Source organism: Cynocephalus volans, chromosome 13 (assembly GCF_027409185.1).
Source record: "Cynocephalus volans isolate mCynVol1 chromosome 13, mCynVol1.pri, whole genome shotgun sequence".
Classification (NCBI taxonomy): domain Eukaryota; kingdom Metazoa; phylum Chordata; class Mammalia; order Dermoptera; family Cynocephalidae; genus Cynocephalus; species Cynocephalus volans.
In genome coordinates this window covers 27220404-27243456 of record NC_084472.1, presented here as the reverse complement: position 1 = coordinate 27243456, position 23053 = coordinate 27220404, and the positions used below count along the sequence as shown (strand labels likewise).

General features: G+C 34.1%; 1 protein-coding gene across 2 annotated transcripts in view; it reads left to right on the top strand.

Annotated features, from left to right (window-relative positions):
- The window catches only part of DSC3 (desmocollin 3), a 47310-nt gene that overhangs the window by 4027 nt on the left and 20230 nt on the right, over window positions 1-23053 (top strand). For both annotated transcript variants that reach the window (XM_063076969.1, XM_063076970.1), the window contains exons 2-9: window positions 6277-6361; window positions 7628-7827; window positions 9300-9419; window positions 15031-15186; window positions 16449-16593; window positions 18316-18482; window positions 21038-21172; window positions 21971-22156. In XM_063076969.1, coding sequence (XP_062933039.1) covers window positions 6277-6361; window positions 7628-7827; window positions 9300-9419; window positions 15031-15186; window positions 16449-16593; window positions 18316-18482; window positions 21038-21172; window positions 21971-22156 — 1194 coding nt within the window. The remainder of the gene's footprint in view (window positions 1-6276; window positions 6362-7627; window positions 7828-9299; window positions 9420-15030; window positions 15187-16448; window positions 16594-18315; window positions 18483-21037; window positions 21173-21970; window positions 22157-23053) is intronic.

The following is a 23053-nucleotide window of genomic DNA, read 5'->3' as shown; positions in this document are numbered from 1 at the left end:
GGGATAAAATTAAGCAGAGGCAGGGAAATAGATGATTAACACAAAAATCATTCAAAAGTGGTTATACGACTTTTCAGAATTAAAGGAGGAAAGGAAATTCAATGGGAAAGAGGGACTTCAATATATAGGGACTTCAAAAATATTAATAATGTTCTATTTCTTGTCCTTAAAGGTGAATACCCTACTGTTCACTTTATTATTTATTAAAACACATCTATGCTATATGTAATCTTTTGTATTTGTAATATATTTTATGAAGAGTATTAAAAAAAAGAAAAAGAAACAAGCAATAGAGGGAATCAACAAAACCAAAAGCTCTTTTTTGAAAGTATAGACAAACCCTGCTATGATTGAGTTAGTGAATAATAGAGAAGGCACAGATAAAATATTAGTAATAAAAAAGAGTCACAGTTATGAAGAGAACAGATGTTAAAAAAAATAAGATTATCATTTTATTAAATTATTCCAACTAACTTGAAAACACAGACAAAATGGGCAATTTCTTACAAAATACTAATTACCAACAATGACTAGAGGAAGGATACGAAATCTGAATAGATCCATAATCACTGAAGAAATTGAATTAGAATCCAAATATCTCCAGACACACACACTCTTTTACGTCCTTGAAGCCCAGACTATCTGGTGAATTCTTCCAAGGTTATATGGAACAGATAATCTCTATTTTATATAAATTGTTTCAAAGAACAGAAAAAAAAAAAAAAAGAATGGAACTTTTCTTAACTCATTTTATGAGGATTGTATGAAGTTGAAAAATAGTAGCCTGATCTCACTTATGGACATATATGTGAAATACTGAAATAAATAGCAGCAAACCAAACCAATAATGTATTTAAAAGATCATCATGTCCATGTAAGGTTTATCTCAGGAAAGGAACAATGGTTTCACGTTAGAAAATCTATTACTGCATTTTGACACAGTAATATGTTCATAGAGAAAAATTCTAAGATCATTCTAAAACAAGTGGGAAAATTTTATTTGTTGTTTTAAAGAATTCTTAGCAAACTAGTAATATAAATATAGAAGATAAACTTACTTAATATAATGAAGCATTCCTAACAAAAATGAAATAATGTAAAAAGAAAACAAAGAAAAAGATTCACAATTAATAGTGAAATGGTAAAAGCATTCTCCTTAAAGTTAGAAACAAATTCATAATGAAAACTATAGCTGTTTCTATTCAGCATTCCACTGTAGGTCCTAACAAGCACATAAGATAAAAAATATAATAGCAATAATGAAAGAGGTTTAGTATTAAAAGGAAAGAAATCTAATTGTCATTTTGCCAGCTACATGGAAGATCCAGCACTATCTACTGACAAACTATTAGAACTAATAGAGGTCAGGAAATTTCCTGAATATAAAATCAATTTAAAAATGATTTATATAGGGCCGGCCCCGTGGCTCACTTGGGGGAGAGTGTGGCGCTGGGAGCGCCGAGGCCGCAGGTTCGGATCCTATATAGGGATGGCCGGTGCGCTCACTGGCTGAGCGTGGTGCGGACCACATGGACCACACCGTTCAGAGGGTTGCGATCCTCTTACCGGGCAAAAAAAAAAAAAAAAAAGAAAAAATGATTTATATATATACTGTCAACAGACCATTAGAAAATATAAGTTAAGAAGAATCCCATTCACTATAGCAGTAAATAATTGATGTATCCAAAGTGAACTTGACAAAAAATATGAAATATCTTTATAGAAAAATTATAAAGTTTTATTCAAAGGCAAAAATAAAAAAAATTGTAAATAAATGGAGAATGAGTCATGTACATGTATGAAAAGACCCAACAGTCCTAAATGCCAAATTCTGCTTAAATTAATATATGAATAAAACGGAATTTCATCAAAATCTGAAAAGAATTTTTTATGGAACTTTTTCAGCTGATTATAAATATTTTGTGAGAGTTGAAGGCTAAAAAGAGAAAACATACTTTAAAGGAAGGTGATAGGGATTGGTTCACTATAAGAAACACTAAGATTTATTATAAAGCTACATTAATTAAAACTATACAGTATTGATGTAGAGAGAAACATGAATGCAGATCAAGCAGGGCAGAGAGCCCAGAAACATTCTCTATTTGTAGAGCCATGCATGTTACAGATGTGGCATTATTGGTTAAGGAAGGAAGAATTATTATGATGGTGCTGGATCAGTTGGCTATCTGGATGGCAAAAGATTATATAGTGAAGATGAACCACGCACAAACACATTCTAGATGGGTAAAATATTTAAAAGTTAGAAATAACAGCAATTTTTAAAAGAAAATATTGAATAATATGTTTATGACAGGACAGAGGAGGAGTTCTTGAATAATACACAAAAATGCAGGTTGGCAGAAATGATTCATAAAGTTGGCTACTTTAAAATAGAAACACTCTGTTTACCAAAAGATTCCACAAAAAGAGTGAAAAAACAAACCACATAAACCTACAAGTAAAAGGTAAATTAAAAAAGGACAAACTTCACAGAGAAATGATTAGAGGTAAAGAATAGACAATTTACAGATCTGTGGCAAATGAACACAAGGAAAGATGCTCAATTTCATGAGAAATTATGAAGTGAAAATTAAAACCACAGTCATTAGATTAGCAGAAATTTAAAAAGTCATAAAATTAATTGAAGGAGAGGATCTGAGGGACAGATTTATACACCAAAGGCATTAATGTAAACCGATATTAGTACTTTGGAGAGGAACTTGTCAATAGCTAATGAAATTGAAGGTGTTCATATATGGCACAGCACTTTTTTATTGCAGATATGTATCGACATCTTGTACCTGCAAGGCTGTTCACTGCATTATCATCTGTAATAGAAAAAATGGAAAACAGCCTAAATGACCATCAAGAGGGGAATGATCAAAATGAACTGTGGTATAATCGTGGAAAAATCTCAAACATGTTGTTGAGTAAAAAAAGCAAATTGCAAAGGAATGCATATAAATACATACTACACAACACCAGCCTATATTTTATGGGCACATACATGTATAATAAAAGTATAAAACTCTACAGAAGTATAAACTCCAGCTTCAGAAGAAACTATTTTCTGGAGAAGAGATAGAGATGGAATAGAACGTAAGACTCTAGCCACATCTGTAAATTTTGTTTAAAAAATGAGGCAAAAATTGCAAAATGTTAATTTTCTAAAAGTCTCAATGTTTTATTTGATTTAAATATTTCATAGTAACTAAAAATATTTTAAAAAGAGATGTGATTAAAATATATTGGACGTGGCTTCCAATGGAATTATTGACATATATTGGAATTATTGGAATATATTCGAATTCCAGTACAATTCAAAAATATCAAATACGGAATTAAAATAGGTTTGGACCAATATGTGCATTGTTAACGTAAACCATTTTTCACCCCAAGCTGACAACTATATGCTTAAGGACAATATTAAATTGAGCCTGTATAATCTAGTCAAAATTTTTTGAAGGGAAAACAGTTTACTTTATTTTCTCAGTTAGAAATCTGATTATGATTTCCTGAAAATGACTTTTTGGCTAATTATATTTAAATTAAACAACACTGTAACATGTTGACCCTATTTGTCCCATTTTTGAAGTGTTTTCTTTTACCTTAACTAATTCAAGCAAGGGTAAGGTACATCTTTGAGAAGAGCAGTAACCTGTACAGCACATATTAGAAGAATTCTTATTATGTATATATTTATATATACATATACTTACAATTACATTACCATGAATTAAAATCTTTTAACTTTTTGTAGAAATGTGTTTTATTTTTGATTATATCAGAAATGAAATACTTCATTGTGGTTATTATTCCATTTTATTTTGCTGAAATTACTTATGTGAATGAATTTGTAAATTTGAAAGAGCCTCTCACTGCCAGTCTGTAGAGGTAAATGTGGAAAGAATTGTTTTTCTATTAATGACAATGTGTCCTCTTTTGTTTTAAACACCTTTATTGAGATATAATTTGCATTCCATAAAATTCACCCCTGTTAAGTGTACAATTCAATGAAATTTAGCAAATTTACAGAAGGTACAATTATCGCCACAGTCTAATTTTAGAAGGTTTTCATCACCTTCAAAAGAAGTCTCTTTCCCATTTGCAACCATTCCCTATTCCTACCCTCAGTCCTAGGCAACCATGAATCTACTCTGTCCTATATATTTGCCTGTTTGGGACATGTCACATAAATAAAATCCTACAATATGTGTCTTTTGTGTCTGGTTTCTTTCACTGATCATAATGTTTTTTAGGTTTATATATGTTGTAGTATGTATCAGTACTTTGTTTCTTTTTTAGAGCTGAATGACTTTCCATTGTATGTATATACTACAATTTGTTGATCCATTCACCAGTTGATGGACATGTGGGTTGCTTCCACTTTTTGGCTATTGTGAATAATGCTATGTACTATGAATATTCATGTACAAGTTTTTGTGTGGACATAGGTTTTTAATTCTTTTAGGTAGAGTGAAATTGCTGGATCGTAAGTTAAGTTTACATTTAACTTTTTGAGAATCTGCCAAACTGTTTTCCAAGAGTTCCATTTTTTTCACTTGTTATTTTTTGTCCTTTTTATTTTAGCTCTCTGAGTGGGTATCTCATTGTGGTTTAGATTTGCATTTCCCTAATGCCTAACAATGTTGGACATATTTTCATCTGATTATTGGCCATTAGCATATCTGTTACGGATAATGTCTGTATTAGTCCATTTCTGTTGCTTATTAAACAGAATATCTGAAACTGTGTAATTGATAAAGAACAGTATTTATTTCTTACAGTTTTGGAGGCTGGGAAGTCCACAGTCCAGGGGGCACATCTGATGAGGTCCTCGGTGGTGGCAGCTCTACTGTGACACAGGGTGACACATGGTGAATGGATTGAGCTAGAGAGAGACTAACTTCCTCCCTTGCTTTCCTTATTAAGCTGTCAGAACCACACCCATTTTCACCATTAAACCATTAATGGATTAATCCACTCACTAGGGCATAGTCCTCATGATCTAATCACCTCTTGAAGGCCCCACCTTTCAATTACCATAATAGGATTTCCCACCTTCTTATCATTGTCACAGTGGGGATTAAGTTTCTAATACATGACTTTGGGAGACACAATTCAATCCATGGCAATATTTATTTAAATCTTTGCCCATTTTTGTGTTATTTGTCTTTGTTCTATTGAGTTGTAAGATTTTTTTTGATTCAAGTCTCTTATTGTTATATGATATGAAAATATTTTCTTCCATTCTATCTCTTGTATTTTTACTTTTTTTATGTTATCTTCCGGATAGCAAAAGTTTTTAATTTTGATTAAATCCTGTTTATTAATTTTTCTTTATCATTGTATTTTTGGTGGTATATGTAGGAAATCATTGTCTAACCCAGGATCATGAAAATTTACTCTTAAGTTTTCCTTTAAATAGTTTTAGTTCTTACATTTAGGTCTGTGGTCCATTTGAATTAATTTTTATGTACGATGTGAATTGGGTGTTCAACTTCACATTATTCCCAGATATTTTTTCTTCTTGATACTATTGTGAATGGGATTGTCTGCTTAATTTTGTTTTCAGAATTTTCATTGCTAGTGTACAGGATGTAGTTGATTTTTGTATGTTGATCTTGTATCTTATAGCCTTGCTGAGCTCATTTATTACTCTTGATAGTTTTTTTTTTTTTTTAAATTTTATTTTGTCGATATACATTGTGGCTGATTATTGCTCCCCATCACCAAAACCTCCCTCCCTTCTTCCCCCCCCCCCCGCAACAATGTCCTTTCTGTTTGCTTGTCGTATCAACTTCAAGTAATTGTGGTTGTTATATCTTCTTTACTCTTGATAGTTTTTCAGTGGATTCCTTAGGAGTTTCTATATAAAAGATCATGTCATCTGTGAATAGAGACAATTTTACTTCTTCCTTCCCAATCTGGATGCCTTTAATTTTGCTTTCTTGTGTAATTTCCCTGGATAGAAGCTCCAGGACAGTGTTGGAGCTTTGTGAGTTCCACACAAAGTGGTGAGAGCAGACATCATAGTCTTGATCCTGATGTTAGAGGAGAGCATTCAGCCTTTCTCCATTAAGTGTGGAGTTAGTTGCACATTTTTCATAGATGCCCTTTATCATACTGAGAAAGTCCCCTTGTATTCCTAGTTTCTCGAGGGTTTTTATTGTAAATGGGTTTTAGATTTGGTTAATTGCTTATTCTGCATGTATTGAGATGATCGTGTGTTTTTTGTTTATTTTATACTTATTTATGTGAACTTTTTAAATCTAGGTCTTCAGTTTTGATGGGGAAGCCTGCAGAAAGGTGATATTTAATGTACCATCTAAACTGGAAGCAGACAAAATGGTTGGCAGAGGTGAGAAATTTCACAAGTCTTTTAAAAATAAAAACTTAGTTTACCTAGGCTGGAAAGAACATGACATCCCATCTTTGCCTTTTGGAGTAAGTGTGAATCTACGTATAAGTAGTCACAGTTCGAGATCATTTTACATACAGTTTCTGCTCTTTAGGACTGCATTGAATTCTGTAGTTGATTCTAGTGCAAATGACCTAATGCATGGTTTTGTAGTCATTTATGTTTTAACAGTTTTAAAATTACATAAATTATGACATATAAAACACAGCACTTTCATTACTCTATGACTCTAAGCATTAGAGAAATGTAGATAAGGAGCTAAGAGAATCAGGATGTAAAGAGAGGTGAGGGGTGTTTCTCCAGGGGAATAGGCAAGAAATTTATTCTGCTAAAAATGTGAAGAGGACAGAAATGTGTCATTGTCCCTAAAGATATTCACATCTTTTTGGCTAAATGTTTCCACCTGTGACAGATTTGGATTAAAGTGAAAATGCTGTACACGGGTAGCATATGAATCCTTTGAGAGGTTATTACTTAAATGATTATTAATTTTTCAGTTTGGTTTCTGTTAAGGCAGATAGTTGAAGAATTCGGGGAAGACAGGTACATTTTTGATTCTTGTATTTTATTACCTTTTACTACAGGGTGAAGTTCCCAAGGAGGGAAGACCCCATGTAGAGTTTCAGTAGGGGACTCTGGAAATTTGGGAACACATAGAGAACTGTGGGCCTCCAGGGAGGAAAAATGTACAGGAAAGTGCCAATGGGAAGAATTCAGAGACAGATTTTCCTTACTTGACTGTTTGCATAACACGTACACTCCATGCTCTTAGGATTCATGTACATAACTTTTGGCTGAAGATAGGTGTGTCTTAAAAGACTCAGACTGTATTGTTAAGGAAACTTTTCTACTTGTTTATTCAGGTGTGTGTGGGGCGTGTAGCTAAGCTTTGTCATGATTGTAATGTACACACCTTTCTAATTGGAAGATCATTTCCATAAGACTGTTAGAAGCATATCAACATTTAAAACATCTTATTTAAAATAAATATACAATCAGAAATTATTATTTTTTAACTGAAAGGGAATGATCATTTTTTTAATAATGCAAAAAGACTGGTTAAGATATTTTGTAAATGTAAAGTGATTGGGTTATTTCATTTCACTTTATGATTTTAAAGAAGATTGTATAAATTCTTTTAACACCTTTTTTTTTGTTGGTTTTTTGCATGCATCTCTACCTTACAACTTGGAATTTTTACTGCAGTTAATTTGAAAGAGTGCCTCAGGTCTGCAGACCTCATCCATTCAAGTGATTCTGACTTCAGAGTTCTAGATGATGGGTCGGTGTACACAGTTAGAGCTGTTGTGCTGTCTGATGAGAAAATGTCATTCACCATATTGCTTTCTGACACAAAGAAACAGATACAGAAAGAGATTACTGTGCTCCTGAAACATCAGAGGAAGGTAGGCAAGTACATTGAATATTTTTAGTCATGTTTTTCTTTTAATTAAAATATTCTCATTAAAGGTAACAAAGAAGACCAAAGGAAAAATAGGGTCTTTTTCCTTTTTCTTTTTTTTTCTTTTCTTTTACTTTTCCTTCCCCTCCTTTCCCTTCTTTCATCTATTCCCCTCTCTCCCTCTCTTTCTTTTTTGCTCCCTTTCTTAACACTAGGGAAACACTAGCTTTGTTTTTACCTTATTAAATCTGAGTAATACCTCCTCTGTGAGGGCTTCTTTCACCTCCAAATTAATTAACTAATGGCTTTTGTGCACCAGTATCAGTTTGGTCACACCTCTGTTACAATATTCAGAATTTTTAAAGTTGTAAATTAACAATTTATAATTGTGTACATTTATTTCAGTGATGTTATGATTTATGAACACAATGTGGCATAATTCAATCAAACTAATGAACGTATTCATCCCCTCAAATACTCAACATTTTTTTGTGGTGAGAACATTTGAAATTCACTCTGTTGTGAATTTGGAAAGGTACAATACTCTTAATTATATTTACCATGCTGTGCAATAGCATGCAAAAGTGTGTACACACACACACACACACACACACACACACAACACACACATTATCAAGAGGAATACCATTATGAAATATCACAAAATGATGAAAGGTTTAGGCTGGCTTACACCTAATCTTCGTTAATTGTGTTAATGATAAAGCTAATGTAAATGACTGCATAGCACTTTATTAAATGTTTGATAAAATTATTCACTGATTAATTCTCATGAAATAAAATGTCTTCCTTGCTACATTATGAAATGAGATGGACATCACTAAAATGTGTAATAAAATTTTTTGCAACAAAGAAATGCTCTGTAGTCTGCACTGTCTGATATGACAGCTCAGTATTAATGGCTACTGAGCAGTTGGCATGCAGCAACTGAAGGATAGAACTTGTTATTTTATTTAATTCTAGTTAATTTCAATTTAAAGAATTGCATGGCTAGTGGTGGCGAGTGGCTGCCATGATGGACAGTGCAGATAGAGCAGTAAAGCAGTCAAGGACATATAGTTTCTTTCTCTGGTTCACTTGAAAGAATGGCATTTTAACAGAAAGAGCAGGTAAGTGTCTTCTAGAGATCGTTATAAAGAGGTTGTGTCCTCTGCCTCTATTTGGGATACAGAAAGAAGAACTAAGAGTATAGAGATGATTTTCTTAACCTGTGAGTATGGTCAGTGTTAGAAGGATACACAAAAGGAAATTCTCTAGTTTATGAAACTGTTAAAATCTGGATACATTCATTTTTCCCTTCTAATGCAAAAAAGACTTTATTAACTAGTTTACCTTCAGCATGGAAATTTCTGAGACTGACCCTCCAAAGAGGCATTAGGTTTGTGGTCTGTCTACCACTTTATAACATAATCAACAGTGATGCTTTTGTTCATCTGTTTATTCTTTCTCTAAATTCAGGTATTGAAGAAAAGACATACTAAAGAAACTGTCCTCAGGCGTGCCAAGAGGAGATGGGCGCCTATTCCTTGTTCAATGCAAGAGAATTCTTTGGGCCCTTTTCCTTTATTTCTTCAACAAGTAGGTGCAAATTCCTTCTGATTGGGAGTGCTTTAATTCGGAGTCTGTTTTGTTCAGGCTTAATAGCTCTTTAAACATTTAAAAAATAAACAGATCTGATTGAAGATGTTCATGAAGTGTAATAAAAGAGAGTGAAATGAGACAAAGAAAATCACCAAAAAGCTAATAACATGAGACTCTAAGGCCATCGAGCGATCTTTCTTTGTTTATTCATTCATTTAATGTATAGTTATTGAGAACCTACTGTATCCTGTGAAAGGCTCTGCTGTAGTTAGTAAAGACAGAAATAAATTTAGTCATGGCCTTTGCTCTCATGTGGTTTATTGGCCTAGTGAAGGAGACTGAAGTAAGCTAGTGATTACTATACTTAGTGGCAATTGCTGTGATAGAGATGTCTTTGGGGTGATCTGGTAACATGTGGACTGAACACAAGCCCTGAGATAATGTGGTAATAAACAAGAAAAGCCTTAGAGGAGGAGACATTTGAGTTGAGTCCTGAAGGATAAGAAAGTTTTGTGCAGGTGAATAATTGTGGAAGAAGAGGGAAGTACAGAAGTGAGAGCAGGCATGGCTCTTTAGAGGAGCTATGGGGAGCTTGGCTTTTCTAGACATGATGGGGTTGGAACAGGGAGGTGAGGCAAGAGAGGCAGGAAGGAGTCAAACTATTATGAACTATCTGCTTCTGCTGTGATGTTTAACTTTATCCTAAAAACAAGGAGAAGGTTTTAAACAGGCTAATGACATGATCAGGTCTGCTTTTCATTAAGATCTACATGGGACACACACAACTGAAACAATTACTGAAGTAAGGCTATGGCCTTGTACTTGCCTTTTTCCTCATGTATTTCTATTACTGTGATTGCTGTTTAATACCAATGGTGTGACCTGCTTTCTACTTACGTTTTTAACTCTCCTGCCAGAGTCTTTCACACTTATTTTTTACTCTATTCAGTGCTAGACCCTTGTTTCTTCTTCAAGAGTATTGTACCTTAAACACTGATGAGGCATATTAAGAATTGATTTTTGATTACCAAAGTTATGCTAATCATAGCTAATTTTAGCCTTTGCATTGCTAAATCAGTCACTGCCTCTCAGTCCTCATGTCCTTGACATATGTACATTTGAGATAGTTGATGTTTCCTTCTACCTTGAAATACTTTCTTCACTTGGCTTCTAGGACACCATTCACCTATTTTTCTGTGAACCTCATTGGCCACTCCTTAGTATGTTTTTCTGGTTCTTCCCCATCCCCCTCCACCCCCCATGTCTCTAAACTTGAGAGAGCTCCAGGGATCAGTCCATGAACCTTGTCCCTTTTTTATTTATATTCACTCTTCAGGGGATCTCATCCAATCTCATGGCTCTAAGTACTATTTAAACACTGGATACTTGAGACTTCATTTTTCTAGGCTAAACTGCCTATTGATATTTCCACCCGATAGTTTAATAGATGTTTCAAACACATACAAATCAAATGCTTGGTTTTTCTCCTAAAAACATACTCTCATCTCAGTTAATGGCAGTTCAATCCTTCTAGTTGTTGGGGCATTGGAGCACTAATTGTAGAACCAAAGTGCCACTACCACCGTCAGGAAATCACCACTATGAGGAAGCTGCTCCTCTTACAGCTCCAAAACAACTCTGAACTGCTCCACTCCATGTCAGCAAGAGGATTGACCCACACTCAGTCTCTCAACAGCTACAAAGTGGGCGAATCACTACTAGAATTTTTTCTGCTGCAGAAAAAAAAGGAAAAAGAAAAAAGAAAACTAAACTATCTAAACTGCTGCTTAGCAAAAACCAGACATCTGCCTCACTTACGGCTTTCAAATTTTGTGCAAGCACATCTGACTGTCCATATTTAAATACAGAACTCTGGTTTCAAGAGTTTCTGGAAAATGTAGAGTTTTTAGTTTGTTTTTGTTTGAATATTTCTATCATCTACACTATGAGTGGACATGATAAAAGAAAATGATATAGATGTTGAACCCCAATTTACCATATTTATCTATTCTTCGCACAGTTAAACTTTTAATTCCTGTGTTATTATGAGATATGGTACAGCTGCATTTCACTGAGATCTCAAGTAATAGTGGCTTAAGCAAGACAGAGGTTTATTCCTGGTATGTAATGTGTGACCTGGTATAGAGGTTCTAATCTGAGAAAACACCAGGGACCCATGCTTCTTATTTTTTAATTTGGCCATCCCTACATGTTCAAGATGGCTCATCACTATGACCAAAGGGAGAACACGCTCCTTCACCTACTAGAGCACAGTCTGGATCTTACATCCCACTGACCTGACCTTTTCATGTGGCTGTACCTAATTGCAAGGGAGGCTGAGAAATGCCATTCTCTGGGCAACCTTGTGCTCAGCTATAAATTCTAAAGAAGATGAACAGAATAGATATTTGGGGATTCTATCACCCTCTGATATATGTCACCCTTGACTTTTATCTTTACATTATATATCAACCCATTGGCAAATCCTGTTGGCTGTACCTTTGAGTTATATCCAGAATCTAATCACTTCTCACCACTCTTACCGCTACCATGTTAGTCTAGTAAGCTATCATCTTTCTCCTGGATTTTTGCAGTGAATTTCTAAGTGGTTTCTCTGCTTCTTTCCTCACCCATCCACCCGATTCTATTTTTAACAAAGCAGCAAGTATTTTCCTTTTTGTTTTTTTAATATTACTCTCACCTCATACCCCACAGTCTTCAGTACCCGTGATAGCCTTCCTGTCTGAGCAGAGGCTGGACTCAGCCCCTTCTGAAATAGGATATCCACAGATTTACTCATGGGCTTTAATAAAGAAAAAGCAGAAAGTCTCACACAAAGTCTTTCAGACTTTAAACGTCTGTTCCCACAAATGAGCAGCTTTTCTGGGACTTCCTCAGAGCACCCCTGTGGGCAGACAGGTGTTTTCCAGTCCAGTCTCATTAAGGGGGAAGTATTTCTCTCTATTCTGTATTCTTTTCTTTTATGAGGAAAACTCATTTTCCCCATAAAAATGTATGCAGTAATTGACTGAGAAGCTTCCAATTAGCTTTGAAAAGGCTATTTAACTCTTAGAGGAGCATATAAGTGGTGGGACTCTAAAGTGATATCTCTATGAAGGGTTTGGCAGTATCTAGAAGAATCACACTCTCGTTTACCTTCACCCAGCACTTCCACCTCTAGAAATATATCCCGTAGATGCACTGGCAAAAATAGAAAATGACTTGTACATAAGATTACGCATTGAGGCATTATAATTGGAAGCAAAAATTGGAAGCAACCCAATGTCCATCAGTGAGGGATTGCATAAATCATGGCATGTTGCCATGGAATACTATTCAAGTGTACAAGGAATGGGAAAGCTTTATGAACTAGCGAAGAGTCATTTTCATGCATATTTTTAAGTGACAAAGTGAGCTACACAACAGTGTATATAGAATGCTACTTTTTGTGAAAAAGGACAATATGAAAAAATATATAGATTGGCTGAAATGTGAAAAAAAAAACTAAAGGATAAATCAATAACAAATTTTTAAAAAATAGCTACCAATGGCAGAGGGAGAGAATAATCTGTAGGAGACAGAGATGAAATGAGACTTCTCTTGTTACAAAGTTTTGACTTTGAAAACATAAATAAGTTTTACACATTCAAAGAAGGAAAAGTAAATCATAAAGAAGCAAAGCAATCCCTGTAGGGATTGAAAACAAACAAACATTCTGTGTATTAAATTGGTGATAAAGCCAAAGAGGGGAAAAAACTCATTTCAAGTGACTTCAGAACATAATATTTTGACTATACATTACTAGTGGTATATATGCTCAGGAGAAACCAAGCTGTTAGGAAATATTAAATTTCATTCAGTATTCTATTCATAGTAATATTGGTATTATTTTGAACATTATTTAAAAATACATAATAGAATAGTATAAAAAAGTAGTTAATAAATACTATAAGGAACCATGATTTTCAGTGGTAAGAGAAAAGATTCAAGGGTAAAAAAATAAGTAAAAATGCTTTAATGTTAAATTTGAATTAGAATGTAGAACTACAATTCTTGAGAACTATAAAGGTAAAGGGCTAAAGGCTCTTGTCCTTTTAAAATATAAAAAATACCCTTTAGGAAACCTACAAAATGTAAAAAAATACTTGCAAACCATATATCTGATAAGGGGTTAATATCTAAGTTTATATAAGGAACTCACACAAATCAATTGCAGAAGAACAAATAATTTGACTAAAAAATGGGCCAAGGACCTGGATAGACATTTCTCCAAAGAAGACATACAAATGGCCAACAGGTACATGAAAAGGTGTTCAATATCACTAAATACAAATTAAAGCCACAATGTGATATCACTCTATACCTGTTAGGATGGCTATTGTCAAAAAAGACAAGCAATACAAGTATTGGTGAGGATATGGAGAAAAGGAAAGCCTGGTACACTATTGGTAGAAGTGTAAATTGGTACAGGCATTATGGAAAACAGTGTGGAGGTTTCTCAAAAAATTTAAAATAGAACTATCATAAGATCCAGCAATTCCACTTCTAAGTATATATCTGAAGGAAGTTAAATCAGTAGCTTGAAGAGATATCTGCACTTCCATGTTCATTGCAGCATTATTCACAGTAGTCAAGAAGATATGGAAACTGCCTAAGTGTTCATTGATGGATGAATGCATGAAGAAATTGTTATATGTGTGTGTGTGTGTCTATGTGTATGTATTCATTTCATACTATTCAGCCATAAAAAAGAAAGAAATCCCACCATTTACAACATAGATGAATTTGGAGGACATTATGGTAAGTGCAGTGAGCCAGACACAAAAAGACAAATGCTGTGAGATCTCACTTCTATGTGGAATCTAAAAAAGTCAAGCAGCGTTGGTTGCCAGTGCCTGGGAGTGGGGGAAATGGAGAGATATTGATCAAAAAGTATAAGATGAACAAGTTCTAGGAATCTAATGCACAGCATGTGGTGATTGTTGTGCTAATTTGATTGTGATAATGACTACACAATGTATATACATATCAAATCATCATGTTGTACACCCTGAATACATACGATCTGTGTCGATTAAATATTTTTAAATTAAACAGTAATTTAAAACGTTAGATGATGTTATTCTGGTTCAAATTCTGCAGGAGTTCTCCTTCTGACTCCAGGGAAAAGCTTTGGAATTACCTACATGATGTGGACCCCATTACCATCACTTCTTCATCTCTTTTTTCTTTCCTCCTGGCTCTTTCTGCTCCAACCGTAGTGGCCTCCTTGCTGTTCTGTGAACACTCCAGGCACAACCACAGCCTGGTTCCTTTGCATTCCTGTTTCCTCTGCCCGGAAGTTTTCCCTGTTTATTCTCATAGCTCATTCTTTTTACTTTGTCAGTTTCCCTCCATGAGGTACATTCCAATCTGCATTCCCCTCACCTGTATGGACCTGAGAGCCTGTTTGCTTCACCTTTGCCAACAATGGGTATTATCACTCTTTGCTATCCTTTCTATGGAAATCTTCTCTTTAACACTATATATAGTGATATGAACACATCAGCAGCATTTTTAACTGAATTATATTTAAAAATGTTATTAATATGTTTTGTTTTCCTTTTAGGTTCAATCTGATGCAGCACAGAACTATACCATCTTTTACTCAATAAGTGGGCGTGGAGTTGACCAAGAACCACTAAATTTGTTTTTCATAGAAAAAAACACTGGAAATCTGTTTTGTACCCGACCTGTGGATCGTGAAGAATATGATGTTTTTGATGTAGGAGTTTTATTGATATACATGACTTTAAATTATTACACGATATTTCTTCCTACAGTCTCTCTATCTACTCTTTCCTGTCTCCTTGCATTCTATTCTTAGAGGGTATCTTAAAATCAAAGGAAAGTAGAATGTGCACTATTTTGAAATACTCGATTGGATCTTTATCTCAACTTCAATTAGGTAAGCCTGAAATGAAGCAAAGAGGTTTAGTTTTATATGAATGTAAATTCCAGGAATTTTCCAGGAACTTAATTTCGCTTGTGAGATACTTTCTCTCTTTCTGGTCACTAGTACATTTTCCTGTCTCTAGGACATGTCCACAACCCATTGGAAGGATACCCTTTCTCTGCTGGTCAAACTACCTTTTTCATATTTCTTCCACATGTATGGTTCTCAGATCATGTCTGAGAACTAAAAAAGTGGGAGATCAAACTCAAGTAAAATAAGGGTTAATAAGCTAGCATTCTGATGTGGACGAGCTTACGGTCAATGGGGAATGACGTAACCAATTTTCAGTGTAATGTGGTAAATGCTAGGGTGTCACGTGCCATCCCTGTGGTTCATAGAGAATGATTCCCCATTGGAAAGAGGGATTCCATTCCTAGAGAGAAGAGATGCTGGGTGAGGAAATGTGATTGGTGTTTCCCATGTGGCATTCTTTGCTTTTGGTTAGAAAATGTTCAACTCAATGTTGTAATCACATGCTGAATAGTAATACATTCTATTTGAACTTACAGTGCCTTTGATTAACTAGCAATGAGAAATTAGTAAGTTTATTTTGTTAGAAAAGCTATTGCAAATATGTGGTCTATGAGATAAAACAGTAATAGGGCTTGAAAGTGACAAGATTGAGAATCCTTGCTTTATTTAGATTATGGAGTAGGGATTTTTCTCATTGCAGTGGGTTTAATTGTTCTACCCAATGTAACTTTCTGACTATGGACAAAAAAAGGACTATAATCTGTGGCTCTATTCACATTTAATTCCTCAAAATAATGGAGAGTCATGCCTGACTTCTCTGTCCTCTGATACAGGTTTTGCTTGAAGTGTGGCCATTTCTGCCAAATACTGGATGCTCTTTGCTGTAGTGTTTCTCCATTTGACACTTTGATAATTTAAAAAGCATTGAATAAAAATCTTTGAAGTGACTTATTTTTGAAAAGCTTTGCAGAGAAGGTAGTAGAGCACCTTATTCTCACTTTGCTAGAATCTGATATAAATGGACTATTGATCTTGTTTTTTTTTTCCCTGTTTTGTAGTTGATTGCCTATGCATCAACTGCAGATGGGTATTCAGCAGATTTACCTCTTCCACTGCCCATCAAAGTGGAGGATGAAAATGACAACCATCCTGTTTTCACAGAAGTAATTTATAACTTTGAAATTCCAGAAAGTAGTAGACTTGGTAAGACTGCTTTAATGTTAAATTTGTTTGTGTATATTTTTTGAAACATTGAGCATTTTTATACTCAAGGCCAGGTCATCCTGCAATGACGTTGGACTGGTATCTACTTACCAGAAAGCATTTACTCCCATCAATTCCCATCAATATGTACCTTCCCAAATATTACAGGAGTTTTTGGTGGTGTTAATCTAATACTAATTAACTAGAGTGCCAACTTACAGTTATTCAAGCTTTATACCATATTTGGTTTATATACTTTATTTCATTTTCTCATTATGTGGGTTTATCGTTATTATCAGCTCCAAGAGAGCACCTGCAGGGTGGGGTGGATAATAAAACTAAGATCAATATAGATATTTTAATACAGTCTTATTTAAGGAGGTGTTGAATGACGTCCACTGAGGATATGTTGTCTCTTCTCTTAAAATTACTACCTCACCACTTCCAATTTAGATTGAATGCTGGAATAACTATAGAGAAACGTACATCACATGTTCTTCATCCTAAACACTTGCTGTCACATGTGGAAACCCAAAGTATTTCAGTTAACTTGGCTTTAAACATGATTTTCATGATGTCTTCTGAGACTTGTAATAGGAGAATAACCACTCACCATAAAGTTGAAAGAACATGGACTCCATGATAAAAGATGAATTTGCTACCTTGCTTATTAAAGTTTCTAGTAGTTACTTAGATCTTCACTGCACTCTTATATCTGCTTTTCCCTTTATATTTCACTTTGATAATTTGATGTCACCAGTGTTAACTTCTTTATTACTCACGCGTACCATTTAAAAAACAAACAAAAAAAATCATTGGTTTGGAAACCTAGGAAACCTAGGTTTTTTTTTTTTTTCCTAAATAAATTTTCTTGTGTGTATTTGAGGTTTACAGCATGATATTATGGGATACAAACAGATAGTAAAATGGTTACTGTAGTGTATGAAAGCTAGCTTTTGATGCAGGGGCTGTTATTAATTCCTTGTGGGAACTCATGAAAGTCCCTTTGAGTTCTCTTACCTCTAAAAGGTGTTAATTACATTAGATGACCTATGATGTTTTTAGTCTCATGATTCTGTGACTCTGTTACATTTTTCCTTTTTCAGAGACGGGTGATTGGTTTCAGACTCCATTAAGCATTCTCTTCTCTTTAATAGTAACAGAGGAAAATCAAGGACAAACACTTTGATGCCCAGATTAGCCCAGTATAATTTAAGTGCATCACATCTTTAGGTTCAGACCAGGTCTTTTTTTTTTTTTTTAAATTTTATTTTGTTGATATACATTGTGATTGATTATTGTTTCCCTCAGACCAGGTCTTGAATTAGCTATTGATCAAAAGTCCAATTTAAAAAAAAAAATCTGAATTACTTAGGAATTATGGTTCATCCCTCCAGGTAGGCATTTTATTACAATGTGTGAGGATATGTATTGATATTATTTTTGATTGCCATTTAACTAATTTGTTTAGTGATTTACTATATCACGTTTTAAACTGTGAGCAAAATAAAAGTATACCTTGATTTTCATCATCAAAGTGTTTTGTATTATAAATTTGAAGACATCTTGATTTGTTCTATTTAAAGATGTCATAATTCTGGTAAGAAATATTTTTAAAATTAGGTTTCCACCATCACCGGTAAAATTTTTAAAATGTAGGTACTTTGAAACGTATTTTGCAATTCTGGAAGTTACGCATTTTTTTTTTTTTTTACTATGTAGGTACTACAGTGGGAGTGGTTTGTGCCACGGACAGAGATGAACCAGACACGATGCATACACGCCTGAAGTACAGCATTTTGGAGCAGACACCAAAATCTCCTGGGCTGTTTTCTGTGCATCCCAGCACAGGAGTAATCACCACAATCTCTCAGTATATGGACAGAGAGGTAGCTTGCACACTCTGTAGAACATCATTTAGTAATTTGCTATCCTGTGGATTAAGAGTTTCTGATTTTATTTTAGGCATAAGGCAATAAGAATTCCTAGCAGTTTTTCTGTTAATTCTTTTTAAATATTATTTTTATTTCCTTATGCAAGAGAAGCTGTAAGGAACAGAAATACAGATCAATTGGTGTTTAGAAGGGGTGAGGAAAAAAGAGATATTTCTTATGAAAATTGTTATTATTGAATATTATTTTATGTTTGGCTACATGGTTCCAGTTCAGCAAAGGTTTCAATCCTCATGTAGGATAACTTGTGCTTGCTCCATGAGTGTAGATCATACCCTGAGCCCTATCTAGTTATTATTGACATATGTGCTTTTTGTTAGGATAAGATTAGTTAAAATAAAATTAATGAGTTATAAATCTGTAGCACTTTTTGGACAATGGTAATAGCATATTGTTGTGTATATATGGCACTTAATGTTCAAATTTTGTATTCATAATTTTATTTGATCCTTGTAATTTCCTGTTTGACAAGATAGGTGTTATATATAATCTATAGAAAAGAAATGTGATGGTCAGGAAGATTGATTGAGTTGCCCACATCAAATTGTTGGACTGAATCTTCTCATCTTTCATTGTTATTGTTGCTCTGCCATTTGGTCACCCTACATTTAACTAAGGGTCATGCATTATTGACTGAGGCAGATGAATCAATTTCATATATACAAAATAGCTTTACTGGAACACTTTAATGGTTTCTACTGCCACTGGGATAATATAAATAGAAGGGTTGATATGACTGTGAGAGATATGATAGAGGAAATCAATGGAATTCGATGACACACACACAAAAAGGAAGGGATGGCTGCAGCTTACGTAAAGGAATCAAAAGCAAGGATTTCAGTTATCATTATTTTTACTTGTTGTGGGGTTGGAGCATTTTATGTTATGTGATAAAGCATATAATGATAATAAGACATAGGAAAGTTTGAAGGGGACGATTTGAATGTGCTTTTGTATCTGTGCACTATGTAAAGATGATGTGGTAATCAAGTGAAAACAAGGGTTTTCGCTCATTTTTTACAAATTAAAATAATGAGGTTTAGAAAAATTAAATTTAAGGCTATTCAGCTTGTAGGATACAATTTTGGTGTCAAACTCAGGTTGCTTTCCTGGTGGTAAAAAATCTAACAGGATTTTATGGGGAATAACCATGGAGTGTATTGGGAGAACAACACAGGAAGTAAAAAAAAAGAACAAGGGAAAGAAAGAAACAATAAATTTAGAGGAGGATAAAAACAGAGCATCAGAGATCCTGAAGCCTGTGGGAGGAGCACCTCAGAGAGGTTTTCAATGTAGAAGGAAGATCAAGTAAAATGAAGATGGAGCAAAGAGATAGAGGGAAATAGAAAATGAAGAAAAAATAAAAGAACAAAAGGGGTGGATGAAGAATAGTAAGATAAAAGAGAAAGGCAGAAATATGATTGCACTGGAAACTAATGACTTCATTTCGCCATCACCACACCATCTGCAAACTTCATTGGCAAATCCAGTGGTTACCTTAAGTCCCTCTTGTTGACACTTGTTAAAATTCTCTCTTCCCTTAGATTTCTGGTTCTCCTCCTGCTTTTCTGATCTTTCCTTTTTAGTGTCCTTTGTATAGTCTTCTTATTTCCCCCATGCTTGAAATGCTATTGTTTCTTATATCCTCAACTCTTCTTATCTGATAACTTCTGAATCATCTGATTCCTGCCATAATTTCAATCACCATCTACATACTGATGTCTTCCAGAACAGTATTTATGGTCACGATCTCTTCCTTAACAGTGGGGCTGTACATGCAGGTGCCTTCTGGACTTTACACTTTAGATTTCCTTTAGGCAGAAAAAATTCAACATATGCAAAATAAAATTCATTATTTTCACCCCTCTTTGCCAACCTCAGTAGTGTTCACTTCCTTAGAGAATTGTCTCTTTTTCCGCGTTTTCTGTATTGGTTGGTGATACCCCGTTTGCCTATTTATCCAAGTGGGACACCTGAGCATCAGTCAACTCCCTCTTTCTCTCTTAAATTGTATATAAATCTCTTATCAAGTCCTACTTTATTCTAACTCCCAAGTACCTTTCCTGTCACCCTTTCTCTCTGTCTCATTGCTACTGCTTCAGATTTGGACCCCCTGTCTTAAACTATTGCAGGAGGTCTTTAACTGGTTGCTTTGATTCCCAGCTCCGCTCACTCCAAATTATGCTCAATCTCCTTTAAGAATGTTCTTTCTAAAACTCAAATGTTCTTATTTTGGGCTCCCCCTATGATTGCCATAAAACTTTCCCTTATTACCTTTAAAACATAAGTCTAAGTTCTTAGTATGGCTTTTTGTAATTTAACTTCTGCTTACTTTTTCAGCCTTAATCTTGTCTACGAATTTCTTAGAATATATGCAGATGTGGAAATGAAATAAAAACATGGATACATACAAATAGAAGAGTGTGCAATTGAGGTTTCATTTATAGATGTAAACAAAAGTTTTCAAGACTAAATATTTGCTTTGTCTTCAGGTTGTAGACAAGTACACGTTGATAATGAAAGTACAAGACATGGATGGTCAATTTTTTGGATTGATTGGTACATCAACTTGTATTATAACAGTAAAAGATTCAAATGATAACGCACCTACTTTCAAACAAAATGCTGTACGTATATAACATCGAAACCTATCTTCGTTTTGTCTATTGTCATTCATTACTTATCTGAATTAATAACAATATCATACAGTTGGCCGTTTGTATCCATGGGTTCTGCATCTGTGGATTCAATCAACTGCAAATCAAAAATATTTTTGTAAAAACTTGTCATTCGTACTGAACATCTGCAGACTTTTTTTTCTTCTCATTATTCCCTAAATGATTTAGTATAACAACTACTTTAAAACATTTACATTGTTTTAGGTATTATAAGCAATCTAGAAATGACTTAAAGCATATAAGAGGATATGCATAGGATATATGCAAATACTACACAATTTTATATCAAGGACTTGAGCATCCTCAGATTTTGGTATCTGCATCTGCAGAAAGTTCTGGAATCAATCCCCCCAGATACTGAGAAACTACTGTATGTTGAAGCATGTATTTTTATTTTATGGATAAAATTGAAGTTTAAACAGATGATATATAAGTGAGGACTCTAACATTACTGGTCTTTAACAAGAGGGAGATAATATGGGTACAAAAAGTGCTAAATAGTACTAAAAGTACTCATTTTATCTCCCTATGGTTAAAGGCCAGTAACAATAGAGTTTTAACTTGTAATAAAGTTTTTCTTTTGTTTAAAAGATAACCCTTAATGAAATAATAGTATTTGTGATTCATAGTTTAAAAATAACCTATGTAAAATTATAAGAGTAAATAGTTTTGGAGTATAAGGATATTAGTTTCTTTGTAAAAGTTCTCTTTATAAAGTAAATTTTTAATCAGTTCTTTCTGTTTCAGTATGAAGCATCAGTAGAGGAAAATACATTCAATGTGGAAATCTTACGCATACCTGTAGAAGATAAGGATTTAACTAACACTGCCAACTGGAGAGCCAATTTTACCATTTTAAAGGGAAATGAAAATGGACATTTCAAAATCAGCACAGACAAAGAAACTAATGAAGGTGTTCTGTGTGTTGTAAAGGTACAGTAATAATGGATAATTAACAACTTGGCAACTTAACAAGTTTTAATTAACTAATGGTTTAATTAACTAGTTTTAGATCACAGATTCTACAAATTGGAAGATAATTTAAAATGTATTTAGTCCAACTGTTCCCATCTAATGCCTGCTTTTCTTCTGTACTATTTTTGGCAGTGACTTGCACCTAGCATGTGCTTGAATGTTCTCCACAGTGCCATCGGCAGCTTATTCTATATTTGGAGAGCTCTGATTGTCAAAAATTGTTACTACTATTGTGTCCAAGTTATTCTCCTTATAACCTATGTGTTTGCTCCTGGTTCTAGCTCTAATGCTATACAAAATGAGTATAATTCTTTTGAAAAGACTGCTATGTCCATTTGAGACTTACATTCTCTAGGATAAATATTCCCTGTTCCTTTAATCCTTATATGGTATAATTTAGAACCCCATATTCTCATTCTCTCTAGACTATATGCCTGATTGTATCTTATTCTTTACAAGGTGATATTGAGGATGAAAGTAACTACAAATACAGATATTTATATATTTGAGACGCCACTGTATTATGATTGGCAGACAAGTATAGGGGTCATTCATTGACTAAAAGAGGCTTATCTACCAATCATAATACAGTGGTGGCTTAGATATATAAACATCTGTATTTATAGTTACTTCCTTGATAAGAATTTCCAGGGCTTACATACTAAGACTTGTCAAGTTGTAAACAGATGTGAATAATCAAATATAGACTTGCAACATCAAACATTTCTCTATTTCAGTTTTCTATAACATGGTCTGCTCAAATTGAATTAAAAAACCCGGTTACTTAAAAACAGTGACAACGACAACAATAAGCTTTATAGTTGAGAGTAATGGGAAAGGAAATAAGGAGATGGT